Raw genomic sequence first — 16,057 nt, 5'->3', positions numbered from 1 at the left:
AAGGTAAAAAGAAGAAAATAAGGAAATGAGAAAAATAGTTTAAAAAAACTGAGAAAAGAAAAAGATGAAAAAAGGAGAAATAAAAACACAAAAAGAAAAAAGGACTAGAGAAGGAAAGAAAGACAAAACTGAAAAGAAAAGGGGACAAAAGAGCAACAAAAAACATGAAAAAGGAAGAAACAAACAAACAAAAATCAGGTATTTGTCAATCTAACATAGGGGTCTCAAACTCACCACCTGGGGGACAATTGCAGCCTGCAGGATGAGAGTTTCAAGCCCCCACCTTAATATAGTTTAAAGGAACAATGTGTAGTATTTAGCGCCTACCTGTGGTAAAAGAAAAATACTTTTAAAAAATACACGAACTATGATATGAATGTAACCTTTTTAATATACATGGCGATCGAGAAATTTGCAGTAATTTTACGTAATTTCTCGATCTGCCATCTTGCTCCTAACGGAATGCCAAAAACCAAAACCTTCTTCTTTTTTTAATCTTTTTTTTCTTCATCTTTTTACTTATTTTTTCTTAGATTTCATGTTTTTTCATTTTTTACTTTCTTTGCGAAAAGGCCGAGCAAGAAACAAGAAGAAACCGGCACTCTTTCGTCACTTTGATTCTCCACCGTTTGCATTCTTCCATGTGCTTTTTAGCACTCGTTTTCGGTTGCACGACACAATACAGTGACATCTAGTGTTCAAACAATACACGATCTCCCTTTTAATATAAGTGACGCAGACACAAATAAGGATTGATGTTTTCTTTCTTTAGATCCCATTTGAAATCAAAATAAATGTTCTTATTTGAGCTATCATTGTGAAAGAGCCTAACTTGGCCCTAGCTGTAGTGGCCCCTAACCCTTTGGAGACCCCGATCTCATTATGAGAAACTTGTTTCTTACCCCGTACTTGCACTGTCGCGAGGTGGCCCCGTACTGGAAGCGGCACTGCTCGTCGGCGTCGTACACCTGCCCCGGAGCCACTGTTGGGTACAGGAAGTCTCGTTTCAGAGGTTCATTGTCCAGACACGTCCCCCGACCTGAGCTGTCAAAAACACAAAGCTACAATAGGATTGCTTCTTGCACAAATAGAGCTCGACCATTGTCGGCAGTGGAACGGACTGCAACAGTGCCGCCCAGGAGATCATGGACATATTGCCATATTTCAGTTTTCGAACTAATAGATAAAAAACACCATTTTTAGATGGGGGCAGGATGGCAGCTGGATGGTGAAGGATATTATACATTTGACCATAAAGGATTTTATACGATTGAATACAAGTTACATTTATTGAGATTAATGCTGTAGTTATTTACTGACTGTGCCTTTATTCAATGAGCAGTGAAAGTTCAGGGCACCACGGTAGGAAATATTGTTTACAGGAAAGGCGGGAACGGGACGTAAGGCTGATAAGATCATCAGTACATCCGACGCAGAAAGGCCCTGATGACGGAGGACGGCAGAAATTGTTTTGTGAAACGCTCGGTGCTGTTTTGAGTTTTACAGACATCGCGGCGAGGTGGTGGAGCTGACGTTGGGCTTCACTGGCACACCCATGGGAGGAGCCGGCACACCATCTTGCGGAAAGACGTGGGCCAAGAGGAGAAGGCTAGAGGACTAGAGAGAAGGCTCCCCAGAGACTCGGACGACACTAATTCGTTCGATTTCCCCCCATGTGGAAATGTTTCTTGTTCATCTTTTCCACCAAGAAACGAGCGCGCATTGTTGGGTGAATGTAGGTTGTGTTTGGTTAATGGAGTCAGATAACTAATTCGAACAATTTGGTAAACGGTACATCTTGATATTTAATTCCCAACAGTGGTTAGCGCGTCCATGGCACAGTTCTAAAGTCATGGGTTCAAATCCAGCTACCAGCCTTCCTGTGCGGAGTTTGCATGTACTCCCCGTGCTTGCATGGGTTTTGAGGTTAACTGGCCGGGTTCAAAATGTCCCAAGGTGTGCATGAGCGAGTGAGTCGTCAGTCTCTGTGAGCAACCACTTCAGGGTGTTCCCTGCCCACTGCCTGAAGATAGCTGAGATGACCTTTAGGACCACCACGAGACCCTAGTGAAGATAAGCGGTGCAGATGATGGGTGGATGGATTTTTTTGGGCACATTTCCGATATTCTAGGAAAACATATCAATCCATCGGCGCACATAGCCATCTTTGGCAGGTCCCCTGACAATCTTTAGCCTTTGCTTCTTTGATAACCCCTAGGAGGATATTACTTTTGTGAAAGTCTTCAGAACCCTTCTATCCATCCATTTTCTGCGCCGCTTATCCTCATTAGGGTCGCGGGGGTGCTGGAGCCCATCCCAGCTATCTTCTGGCAGTGGGCATGGGACACTCTGAACTGGTTGCCAGCCAGTCGCAGGGCACACAGACACCAATCAAAAGCTCAGTCAGAACAATATGGACCGGCCAATTAACCTGGAAACCCACATAAAGACGGGGAGAACAAGCAAACTCCTTACAGGAAAGCTGGTAGCCGGATTTTAACCCATGACCTCAGAACTGTGCTGCAGAGCCGCTAACCACTCAGCCGCCGTGCTGCTAAAAGCTTACAGCACCTGGTGTTCCCAGGCGGTCTTCCATCCAGGTCCTAACCAGGCGTCCTTGGAACCACTTGCCTTTAAAACATGGCTGCATGGTATACTCTTTTTGCCCAAATTAGAAAAAAAAAACACATTTTCATTTTTTTTAGCGTCTTGGGGGCAATACTTTGTTGAGTTACTGTATGTACCTGATTTATTATTTTGTCTTAAAAATATATGCAATCTTGATTTTGACTCAAACAGATAAGGACTAAGTAAGCAAGTACAATTTAGGAATTAGTGAACGTTAGGATAATGGTGAGTGTTTTCCGTACATGTATACGTTTATGAAAAAAGGGGGCGATTAGGGCAAGGAAATCTTCTAAGAGTATTTTAGGGTTTCGTTTTTAATCTGCTGCCACCGTCTCCCTCGCCCCTGTGCATCCACCTGTTACTCCAATTGACCAGCTCAAGTCACACCAAAGGTAAATAAAATGTCATTTTTCCTTTATATGTATGTTTAACACTATATGCTGTTTAACCATAAGCCCACAAAATACACATAATTGGTACTTACGATATATTGTTTAATTATTCAAATTGTTTTAACTGACGTACCAGGGGTTTGGAATACATTGGCAAATTAGCATTGGTTTCTATCCCCTGCTATACGACAATTTCAATTTGCAATCCACGCCTTAATTCCTTCACACAAATTTTTTTACTTGCAATGAGTCTTAGCGCAATATAAAATGCGGAAAATCCGACCGGTTTCCACCATTGCTGAAGTTTTTTTCCCACAAGGAAACGGACTGACCTAAAGTCTTGCGTGTTTGCCTTAAATGGCATGCTCTGTTGCACGATTAAAGCGATAGTAATTGCAGCTCTGGTTATTATGGCTAACCACCACCTAGCATGAAAAGACACAAACTGAAGAATCCGGGGAGCGTAAGGCAGAGGTTTCTCGTTCAAATCAAACAACTTTCTAAAGACATAACTATCTTGTAATGTATGTTTTCTGTCTTTTTCATTGTTAACGTTTAAGTGTTCATTTTGCTTCATTCCTCCCCTTTTTAATACATAATAACTTGTAAAATATAGATTAAACTGTAATGATTACTGATGTGATTTACCTGTGCCTGCTCATTTGGCGCCAACCAACGCGGGTTCTGATTGGCTGCCTGTCACTATTTAAACCCAGTCCTGTCAATCCCCTGTTGTCAGTCCGTCTGCGAACCTCAGTGAATACTAGGCAAGCCTTTTTCAACCCTGACTCCCACCTGTCCCGTTTTTGCTCCCACCTGTCTCCGGCTACGACCTGTTTTGCTCATGACCACGTCTGTTCTCCTGTCCCGGATTACGACCTCTTTTTGTCCCCTGACTATGTCTACTCTCCCGTTCTGGCTAACGACTCGCTTCCTAACCCGACCACGCCTTGCTCTTCCAGTCCCGGCTACCGACCCGTTTTTTTCTGTCCCTGACACCGACAACGCTCCCTACAGAATATCCACTTCCGCGTTTGGAGCACAACCCGAGTACGAGAGCGACTTGCTTTCCGCGCTCAGAGAATACCGGATCGTGGGCGCAGCCCTTTCTCTTTCCTCCAATAAAACTTGTGAGAAACCTAACGCAATTGGGTCCTGTTTCCGTTCTGGTCCTGACATAAACAACAAAAACAACTCAAAGAGCCATTTGGGAGCCGAAAGAGCCATCCCCAAGCTGAAAATGCCGGTTCTCTGAAAAGAGTCGGAATTCTCATCTTAACAACAGACCATTAAAGTTAGATTTAAATCAGTCAAACTCACTTTATACTGTTTACTGCTGATTGTTATTTCATTATATTGTTTACTGCTCCTTATTGTTGCACATCAAGTGTAGGATAGATCTAGTGCTGGTGAGGTGCAATAAATATGACAAGGTTCTATAACACAACTACCTGTCCTCTATTCAACTGACTCGAATACTGCTCAGAAAATTTCAAATTCTTTGACATACAACTTCTTTTTAAAGTAAAGGAAATAGTTACTTTCCCTAGTAACGAGTTACTTTTACTACAGAGTAACTCAGTTACTAACTCAGTTACTTTTTGGATAAAGTAATGAGTAACTATAACGAATTACCTTTTTAAAGTGACGGGCCCAACACTGTAAATCTAGGTTATAGCAACTGCAGGGTAGAATGTGTTGTTTAGTCTGTTTTATCAAAGAGAAACAAGCGCTCGGAGAGAAAACATCTCAGAAAAATCAGGGATTAGCGCGGGTGTTTACTCTGGACCGACTCGCTGAGCTTCTTCAATGAGGAGCTAACGTTAGAAAATGATCCCTTCGGCATGAAACGGACTTTGTGTATTTCGATTGGGAAAGCCTGTTTACTGTAGCGCTGTGTATTTTCCAGCCGTGGTGGAAGATTTCCATCCCGCCGCGGGAAAAAACGGGCTCGCTGACAACACAAATGCAGACGAAAAGAAGGCTGAAGAGAATACCCGCTTCTTCTTAAAATATCTGTTTAAACGGTCGCCGTGTTTATGGTGAATTTTCCACCTTTTCACAAGTTACTTGTCTACGTCAAAGGCAGCGATTTAGCTTCTCTCGTCAAAAAGGTAAAAGCACCAAATCCGTGAGTTCCCGGATTACTTCTAAATGATCCAATGTCAACCTTAATGACTAACAGTAACAAACAGAGTGAACCTGTTTGTAATGTCAACTCAAGTCATGTTTATTTGTATAGCCCTGATCACAAGGAGTCTCAAAGAGCTGCACGACCACAGACTATTGCAAACTAAAGACCATTATTACATCATCCCCTGATGTAAAACCTACATGAGGGCAAGGAAAAACTCAATAACCTCAACATGAGGAAAATAAGGAAACCTTGAGAAGGGACCAGGATGTCTCCATTAACATTGTTAATATTAAACATGGCACCTCAGGATAAACATGTAATAAAAGACTTAAAGAGAAAAACGAGATAAAAAAACGTTATGATAAACGGGAAAATCTAGCCTATATTCTCCACATCATCCCGCTCCCTCTTGTTTGCACGCCATGCGCTACTAACCGAACGGGCTACGTTTCGGGCGCAGTTTCGCGTTTACCTCAACAGAGATCAACCGATCATTTATTTATTTGTTTCTAGCGCCACCGAGCGTTCACAATGAGCACGATCGACGTGAAGAAGCTGAAAGTGAACGAGCAGAAGGATGAGTTGCAAGTCATGAAGTCTCAGTTTAGATGCAACCTGCTGTCATGGGCTCTGAGGTCTGTGAAATGAGACCCTGGAGAACAGACAGCGTTATGAAGACAGGGTGCCAGGAGACTACAAGTACTAAAATGCCTTGTGGCATAAAACTGTCATGATTGCCGATTCAGAGCACCTGTGACTGCTCAATTGGCGCCAACAGCCCTGAGAGCTGATTGGCAAACGGACTCTGTTTAAACCCCCAGCCTTCAAGAGATCCCTGTCAGATCGTTATGCGAACCGTTGCTTCCAGCTCGGCAAGTTCTCACGTTCGGACGCTGTTCCTGCCCTGTTTTTCTCTGCCTGATACCCGTTGCCAACCTGTTTACGGACCTGACTCTGCCCCGTTCTGCCTTCCCGATATCCAACCTGTTTTGCCCCGCTACCTGCTTGACACCTGTTGCCGACCTTGTTTCCAAACTTGACACCGCCCTGACTCTCCCGTCCCGGCTACGACTTGTATTTCCTGCCAATCTTCGACCATCCATGCTCGACACGGAAGTGCCACTGCCGCGTCTCCTGCCACCTGCTACCCTTGTCCGTCAACCATCGGATCGTGGAAGCAAGCCCTACTCTCCCTCTTTATTAATAAAAACTGAGCAAACGAGCGCTATTGGGTCCTGTGTCGGTTTCTGGTCTGTGACAAAAACATCCCGGATAAGGGTGTGCACAAGTGATCTCATTAGTCAAATGTGTATACACAGAATGCATGAGTAACCAACCACTGCACTACTCCCAGTCAGACTAAGATCTTCATCTGATTATTTTGAGCATTTAAATGGCTTTCCAGAATTAAAATCACGATATTCTGGTTCCAATCGGATTATTGCCTGCATGTAAACCACTAAATGATGCTTTCTGACAACGCCCATCCCCTTCTTTTTCAAAAACAATGTAAATGTAAATGTTCTGCATTTCTATAGCGCTTTTCAAGTCAATGAAGACCTGCCAAAGTGCTTTACAATGTGCTTCACACTTACCCATTCACACACACAACGATAGAAGCCTCAGCCATGCAAGGCAACTATCTGCTTATCGGGGGCGTTAGGGATTCAGTGTTTTGCCCAAGGACACTTAGACATATAACACGGAGGCGTCGGGAATCGAACCTGCGATCTCTTGATCCCAAGACGAGCGCTTTACGACTAAAATTAGCCACATTTTAGGGGTTTTGTGTCACCATTTGACTTTAATTTGCTGAGAGTCAAAGCATTTTGGTCCTTAGAGCAGAGGTGGGCAAACTTTTTTAGCCTACAGGGCAAACGAAAATGGTCAAAATATAAAATGGCATATAAAGTGCTATACATTAAAAACAAATTAAAAACCATATGAAATATACATTATAATCCAAACACACAATTTTTTGAATGATCAGTAGAAAGAATCTTTTTTGGTAAATGCCTGGCACTCAAAGTGTTAACCCTACTTCGAATAATTCCAACCTGGTAATAACAAAGTAATACATATAACAGCAAGATAATATATTCTTTGAGAAATGCATATTAAACTGGTTGTCCTTTGCGCTAATTTGTGACACAAAAAGTAGCTCTCGGCTTCAAAGGGTTCGGTGACCCCGCTTTGGGGGATGTCAGCATGAAGCCGGTAGTATTTGGCGAAAAAACAAAACTGTTTTTGTCAATGACGGCTCTATTTTTGCGACTCTTTTCAATTCGCACATGTTTTCATTTGATCTTCCATTTCATTGATCTCATTCATTAGTGGTGTGACCTGGTTATTTTAAAAAGGGGCTTTGAGTCCCCCAAAAATGGTGCCAAGATGCACATGATTACGACTCTAATGGCTCCGATTCCAATTAGAACAGGGGTGTCAAACAGGCTACCCAAGGGCCGGATCAGGCCCACCAACCAATTGAATCCCGCCCAACGTGAAGAGAAGCGCAACAGAAAAATGAGCTGCATTTTTAAATATGTCCGCTAGATGTGGCGAAAGTCAGGCGCCACTCACAAAGTCACTGATTAGGGGCCACACAAATAAACTTGACTTGACTTGTTGCTGTATTTCTCTATTTATCTCTCTTTCTTAAGTTAATCTCTTTCTCTCTGTCTCTTTTACTCTACCTCTCTCTGTCCTTCTGACTCTCTCTCTTTTACCCTCTGTCCCTTTGTCTTTTCTCTCTCTTCATTTTCTCTTCCTTCACTATTTCTCCCTCTCTTTTTTCTTCTCCTCTCATTCTCTCACACTTTTTTCCTCTCTTGCTCACTCTCTTTCTCTTTGTCTCCCTATCTCTCACTCTTTTTCCCTCTTTTTGTTTTCTCTCTGTCTTAATCCCTTCTCTTTGTCTCTTACTCATTTTCTCTATTTTTCTCCCTCGCTTGCTCTTTTTTTCCTCTTACTTTCTATGATTTGCCTGGTCTTTTTTTGCTTTGTCTCCTGTTTTTCTCCTTTTTTGCTCCCCCTTTCTCTTTCTCTCTGTGTCTATCCTTCTCTATTTCTCTCCATGTCGATCTTTCGCTATTTCTCTCCATGTCGATCTTTCGCTATTTCTCTCCATGTCGATCTTTCTCTATTTTTCACTGTGTCTATCTTTCTCCATTTCTCTCTGTTTCTATCTTTCTCTATTTCTCTCCGTGTCTTTCTCTATTTCTCTCCGTGTCTATCTTTCTCTATTTCTCACACTCTTTCCTCCTCCCCTCATTCTCTCTCTTACTCTTTTTCTCCCTCTCTCTCTCTTTATCTCCTACTTTTTTTCTCTTTCTTTCTCTTTCTTTCTTTTTTTCTGTCTCTAATCTACTCTTCCGTCACCCGGCTAACGTGAGCTTGACACACCTAAATTAGGGCCCACAAACGGCCGCTTCAACTCGATGGGAAACCTCCCGAAGAGTTTCTTCATTGAACGTTTCTTACGAGGCCAAACAAGGAACTACAAGAAAGTGAATGTAGGCCATCGTGACGGCCAAAGCTGTTTACTTGGCATGGAGAGAAGCTCGTGTGTAATATCCAAAGGCTCTGGCTGGGTAAGACGGGGTAATTGGAGTTTATGGACAAAACTCTTTTGTTAGAAACACCAAGGCATAAAAATTACAGTTTAAAAAAAAAACGGAATGAGGTGTAACATAAGAGAAGACGCGCGGGGGACTCGGATATCGGATTCCTTTGCGAACACTAAGCAGCTCTTTGTTTGTCGTCTTCTGTCCAAGTGCTCACGGATTTGGTCCGGAAACGTTTTGTGACAAGCGCGTGTACTGTTATCCCCAAGGGCCTTGCGAGGACGGCTAAACGTGAAGTCCTTTTCTATTGCGGGGGTAAAAGAACGGAGATTTGGCCGGCTTTTGTTGACGACAGTGCCTAGCGAAAGACACCTTTGGGTTCCCCCGAGGTAAACCAAGAAAGATTTCCAAATTGACTGTTTTGGTGCAGGGGCAACTTATATTTCATTTCGGACATGCTATAAAAATAATTCCTAAACATTTATATTAGTTGAGTGTTTAACACCGTTTATCGAACAATGATTTCATTATTGCCAACGAATTTCTTTCCTAGTTCCCATTTTCTAAGACTGTGAGTCCTTTTTTTTCCTCTTTCGTGTGTTTCCATTTTTCCTTGTCAGGTACATAAATGTAGCTTGTTAGAGTCAAACACTTGCAATATTTATTTGTGTGTCTCTACTATTTTCTTTCTGTACCTGATCAATTATTATCCATATCAATGAACTGAAAAAAAAAAGATATGTTTAGGAATGCTTCCTTCATGATATATGCTAGAGACAATATGAGGCTATGTTCAATTAATTCAGGTGGGAAACCGTTAGCAGTACCTGCTGCCCGAAACAGTAACAATCGAATTTGATTCTGATTTAAAATAAATCTAATTTAAAGCAGGCAGCACGGCGACGCAGTGGTTAGCGCGTGAGCGGCACAGTTCTGAGGTCATGAGATCGAACCTCCTGTGTGGAGTTTGCATGTTCTCCCCGTGCTTGCATGGGTTTCCTCCGGGCACTCCGGTTTCCTCCCACATTCCAAAAACATGCATGTCAGGTTAATTGGCCGGTCCAAATTGTCCCTAGGTGTGAATGAGCGAGCGAATTGTCTGTCCCTGTGTGCCCTGTGAGTGGATGGCAACCAGTTCAGGGTGTCTCCTGCCGACTGCCCGAGGATGGCTGAGATGGGCTCCAGCACCCCCGCGACCCTACTGAGGATAAGCGGTGCAGCTAATGGATGGATGGATGGATAATTTAAAGCAACTTAATCTACATGTCCCACATGATGAAGCTTACAAAACATTTTTGAGTTTTTTTTCTTTATCTCGGAATTTGAAGCCAATATATACCCAAATGTTCTGGGGGTAAGGGGGGAATTCTTTTGCAAGGCACCGTATGAAGGGCATGACAAAAGAGAGTCAGAAAAGAGAGAAAGGGATCAGTTGAAATCTGGCAAGAGTGTGTGAAGTTTAACAGCAGCCGCAGACTTATTGGGTCCCGTCGTTAAAAGCAATTGCTGCTGTCCTGCAGGAAGGAAGTGGTGGATTGCCCTTGCTACTGCGGTTAAATTTTCATAATACAAACGAGCAGTGTTAGGGGTAACGTGTTACAAAGTATTGTAATTACTTTCCTTGGTAACGAGTATTGTGATGCGTTTTTAATAATAGATACTTATTAAAAACTGTTCACGGATTTCAACATGATCTAATCTAACTATTTAGAGCCGATCCTGAAATACTATTCATTTTTTTCATTTAGGAATAAATATAAATGCAAACATCTACATGGTATATTTCTTTATAATTGTTTTAAAATAGACAAATTTAATCAAATTATTTTGGTAACATTTACATTTTAAGCAATAGGATATGTTAGGTCCCTATTTTAAGCACTAAATTTGATATTTGGTTTTGTAGTATTACTGTTGGCCTGGAGAGGGTGTTAGAGAGTGGCCGAAAAACAAAAGCGATCCTACCATTTTCTCAACCGTATCAAGCTTTCTTATTCCACTTTCATTTCAAAAGAAACGGCTCGCCTCTTCGTTACACTTTACACCAACCATATTGAATGGATGCTTGAGATATTAAACAATAAAAATGTCAACAGTTCTTAGCACGCCAGAGAAAGTATAGACATAGTATAGAACTGTATAGAATGTTTACACACGAACTAGGAAGAGAAAGCAGATTTTTTTCTTTCTTCGGGGTGGATGCCGTGTGACCTCTCACAGCACCACACGCTGGTAGCGGCGGAAAGAAGCACTACAGTAATGTCCTGTACTCAGAAAAAGTGCACACAATACGAAATCTAACTTACAGTAATGTCTGGATATTTTTCGACATCCCGAAAAAAATGTATCTACCGTATATCGTAAATCGAATGGTCGTAAGTAGGGGAGCCTCTGGATTACTGTAGTTGTATTCTTTTAGTATTTTTGTAGTGTTTCTGCAGTCGGATTTTTGAAGTATTTCCGTAGCATTATCCATCCATCCAATATCTATGCTGCTTATCCTCACTAGTGTCGCGTGGGTGCTGGAGTCCATCCCTGCTATCTTCAGGCAGTGATCAGGGGGCACGGGACACCCTGAACTGGTTTCCAGCAAGTCGCAGGGCACACAGGGAAAGACAATCATTCACTTGCTCATTCACACCTAGGGACAATTTGGACCTGCCAATTAACCTGACATGCATGTTTTCGGAATCAGGGAGGAAACCGGAGTGCCCGGAGGAAACCCACGCAAGCACGGGGAGAACATACAAACTCCACACAGAAGGTAGCTGGATTTGATCTCATGACCTCGGAACTGTGCCGCGGACATGCTAACCCCTTCTCCGCCATGCCGACTCTTTACCATTACTGTAGTTTTATTTTGTAGTATTTCCACAGTAGTATATCTGTATTATTCATGTGGTAGTATTTTTGTAGTATTACTGCAGGTGTATTATGTTGAATTCCTGTAGTAGTGCTATTCATTTTTAAACATTTTCTACGGACAGGCTGCTTTGATTTTTTTTTTTTTTTTTTTTATGTACTAATAAAAGTACTGTATAACTTTCTTTTTACATATAACTGCAGTACTTGCAAAAAATGATAATAATCAGTGAGACCGCAAAATGAACCAGTGTGAGAGGATGTTTCATAATTCATAAAAAATGATTTATGTAGTGTACTAAATCACGCAGTGAAAGCTAATTTTCCACGACATTTTTTATTTGTTGTTTCATCTGCAAAGTTGAGACGTGCATATCCTGTAATGGCAAATTTTATAGGGTTGTAATATGTAATGGCAGTGTTCCTCAACCTTTTTTTTAATGTACCCCCGGTGAAATATTTTTTCAGCCAAGTACCCCCTAACCGGTACTTTGGTTAAGATCTTTGACATTGTATACTAGAGATTTTTTTTTTATCCTATAGGGTTTCTTTTTTACAATATTGTTACAGTAGACAGCCGGCATATGACATTAATGCGTTCTGAAGTGGGAATTGTAAAGTTAACCACGGTACAGCGGGGATTGGGGGGGAGAACCCCATGGAAATGTGAAGCTAATGTGTTTCAAACCCCTTGTTACCCTAAATAAAAATAACAAAATAGTACTACCGCTGTATAAAATATGTGAATGGGATTGAATTACATTCTAAAGAGTTATACATCTCAAGGACAAAAGTGAACATTTTTTTACCTTTGATGTGACGTAACTTGTACTGGTACAGTGGGGTTGCGGCGGATGCAAAGGAGAGGAGGAGACAGTGGATGGTCTGTATTCATATAGCGCTTTTCAAGTCAATGAAGACCTCCCAAAGCGATTTACAAAGTGCTTTGCGCTTACCTATTCGCGCGCACACAGTCACACACTAGTAGGGAGTCAGCCATGCAAGGCGCCTACCTGCTTATTGGGGGCTAAGGGATTCAGTGTCTTGCCCAAGGACACTTCGACATATAACACAGAGGAGTTTGAAACTTCCACATGCGAAGATGTCATGCCGTTAGAAGACTTGGTTTCTTTAATGGCCTCCTTATTTTTCGTAAAACTACCGATCATTGATTAGGTACCGCCATGCAACTTAGCGAGGTTTGCGGTTCGGGTGCCTTTTTTGTATTTCTTGACGATTGCAAGCTTCATTTCCATGGTAATTATGTTTTTACTAAGTTTAGCATCACCTGGGTCCCATAGCGAATAAATACAGAACAAAAATACAGTACTGTCTCGCTGACTCTTTACAAAGCACACAAGATTCTGAACTGAATAAATAGAAAGACATTGTGGGAGGTAGTTAAGCCAATAGTATATTAGCATCTTTATGAGGCTGTGAAAAAAACAGTAGCAGATCAGCATTTGATATGGCGTCAACCAATAGCAGGGAGACATCTTAGAAAAGTAACTTTTCATACGCACAAAAGTTGGAATTTTAATTTGAAATATTTGGGCACATATAATTTGTTGTTTATTCTGTGTATTGGTAAAAATGCCATATAGAGGGGCTGAAAAAGTCTTATGACACCGTAAAGTTAAAAAATTCTAAGGCAGGGGCGTTGTATCCTGGGGTCTGTTGTACTACATAAAAATGATGTTAAGTTGTCATACTCGGGAACACGGCAAAGTATGTATTTTATATGTTTTTGGGCACAGCAAATGTCATATAGTGGGGAAAATGTTGTTAAGAGAAAACGTAGTAAAATATTAGGAAAAACAAAAAAAAAATGCAAATACTAAGAGTTTCTTTTAGTGTCTGTAAAAGTGCTCTGTTTTTTTTATAGATGGTACTTTCCAAGATATACCTATAGTAAAATTTCAAGTTCACCTTGAAGTCTCCTTGAGTACCCCCAGGGGTACCAGTACCCTCCATTTGAGAACCGCTGTTCACGGCACTCTCAACAGGGAAAAACTCATGATGAACTTGATGAACTCATAATGAACGTTTACAGTTTGACTCAGGAGATTCCCCTTTCTGCAGAAATTGCATGCAACTCAAGAATAACTCAATCATCAAAACTATTTTTTATGACATTTAGTTGAGATCCGGTCTAGTGGCATTATTTTCGAATTGTGTGAGTATTTTCCTAATCTAAAGATAAACAGAATCAACTATACACAACTGAGATATTGCACTTAAAACTTTAACGAAGTCAACATGACGACTAAACTACTTCCACAACATTTTGGAAATGAAGTCAAAGTGCAAATAAAGTAAACAGTTCATGGTAAAATCAGTAATAATGATAATAATTCGATGATGAAGACTCCAGGTCATTAGAATTGCTATCACCCGTCTATCTCGAGGGTTCAAATCTGGTAGCAATTAGTAAAATATTTATATTTATAGTTTGAGGGACTCCAAGGAGTTGACAGACAAATTACAGACGCTCCCCTACTTACGACCATTCGACTTACGAAAAACGGGTGATACGAACATTTTTTTTCGGGATTTCGGAAAATATACGAACAATGCTGTAAGTTAGATTATGTATTGTGTGCACCTTTATCCGAGTAGAGGACAGTACTGTAGTGCTTCTTTCCGCTGTGGGAACTCACCCAGCATCCACCCCCAAGAAGAAATCCGGCTTCTACTTCCTAGTTTGAGTGTAAACATTCTATACTGTAGCTCCAGTGCGCTAAGAACTTTGACATTTTTATTGTTTAATATCTCGTGCATCCATTCAATATGGTTGGTGTAAATTGTAAAGAGGCGAGCAGTTTCTTTTGAAATGAAAGTGGAATAAGAAAGCTTGATGCGGTTGAGAAAATGGTTTGATCGGCGGAGGAGGAAGTCACCTAACTGTTGAAGCTCATCTTCCAAAAGTAAGTTAATCTGAACTTTATTTATCTTTAAAGACGATGGTATTTTATGAAATGTTTATTTTTTTAGTACAAAACAATACAGGTTACTTATACAAGCCTTTAACATACTTATATAAACCTTAAACATACAAAATATAGCACTAAATCAACTTATGAATAAATTCAACCTACCAACTATCGTCCGGAACCTATCTCGTTCGTTTTTAGCCCTTCTTTAGGGCGTTTTTACCACTAAACAAACTTGCCAAAAAAGATTTTGTTATGAGGAGTTACAACTCTAAGATACTTGTAAACAATTGGTCAAGGTCAAATAAAATGCTGACCTGCAATTGGTTAGCGTCACAGCATAATGAAAATGGCAGTATGCTATTTGCTGAGTTCCTTCCCATAATCCTTTTCTTTCTCTACTTTCAGTTCGTAAACTTGTGTGCCTTATAAAGAAATAGCAGGTGAGTGAGATACAACACTGTCTTTCTGTACTGTATTTATGAGCAATGAATCCCAAGGCCTTCAGTGGTGCTAAAACAGGAAGCAAAACATGCTGACTATGGAACTGAAGCTTCCGATTATCAAGAAATCCAAAAGAGGGACATAAAAAGATGATGATCGGGACCATTCTTAAAAATAAGGAGCCGATTAAAGCAAGGAAATCTTTTTAGGGCATGACAATCCTCAAAAGTGGAAGTTCTTAAATCAGTTTCATATTAAATCTTCCGTCGCTGTCTCCCCCTGCATCCACCCGCTACTCCACTCAAGCAGCTCAGGTCAAATCACACCACAGTTAAATCTAAAAAAAAAAAAAAAAAAAAAAGTTTCCTTGACATGTACATCTATTTATAATGGTCTTTGATCAATGCACGAATATTACACATAAGTACCACCTAGTAAACTCTATTTTGTTATTTTAATATTTTATCCAGGGTACCAGGGGTTCAGAGCTAATTACCATAGGTTTCTATCCCCGCTGTATGGCAATTTCACTTGGCGAACCCACCTTAGAATGGATTTTAGTTTTTATTTTGCTTTTTTTTTCAATTCTAGAGGACATGAGTGTCGCGTGACGGTCAACTAAAACGATGGACTTCTTGTGGCTTTTCTGGCATGGCTTTTACTGATTTTTCTTGTGGGTCTTAATGGGATAGACATCTGCCTATATTTCAAGCGGATTTTAATCGAAACTTAGCAAGAAAAACAGCTTCCTGTATCTTACCAAACTTCCAAAACTCTAACAACTCACTCTAAAGTCCAAATGTGATGTCTGTCTGTCAATCAGGGTACCAGTACCCTGCATTTGCGAACCGCTAGGTTTATCGCACTTTCAACAGGGAAAAACTAATAATAAACTTGATGATCTTACTCGTGAGCGATTACGCCAGGGTCTCCAACCTGGTGCCCTTAAGGGAAGGTGAGGTTCCTGCGGACATTTTCTTATAGTAGCTCACCAGTGCAAGTCATTGTGATTTTCTAGTAAAATGATTTTTTGGTAGTTGAATAAGTCTAATTAACCTTTCAAAAATAACCTGGTAATAACACAGTAACAACATAGTA

The 16,057-nt window shown here is 40.9% G+C and overlaps 1 protein-coding gene across 2 annotated transcripts in view; it reads right to left on the bottom strand.

The window, feature by feature from the left end:
- The window catches only part of adamts6 (ADAM metallopeptidase with thrombospondin type 1 motif, 6), a 124,132-nt gene that overhangs the window by 52,201 nt on the left and 55,874 nt on the right, over window positions 1-16,057 (bottom strand). For both annotated transcript variants that reach the window (XM_088319701.1, XM_088319702.1), the window contains exon 11: window positions 903-1,044. In XM_088319701.1, the coding sequence (XP_088175827.1) occupies window positions 903-1,044 (142 nt within the window). The remainder of the gene's footprint in view (window positions 1-902; window positions 1,045-16,057) is intronic.

Source organism: Urocampus carinirostris, chromosome 16, assembly GCF_059441175.1.
Source record: "Urocampus carinirostris isolate Australia breed hairy pipefish chromosome 16, RoL_Ucar_1.0, whole genome shotgun sequence".
Lineage (NCBI taxonomy): Eukaryota > Metazoa > Chordata > Actinopteri > Syngnathiformes > Syngnathidae > Urocampus > Urocampus carinirostris.
Note: the sequence above shows the minus strand (reverse complement) of the source record. Positions and strands in the feature narration are given on the sequence as shown.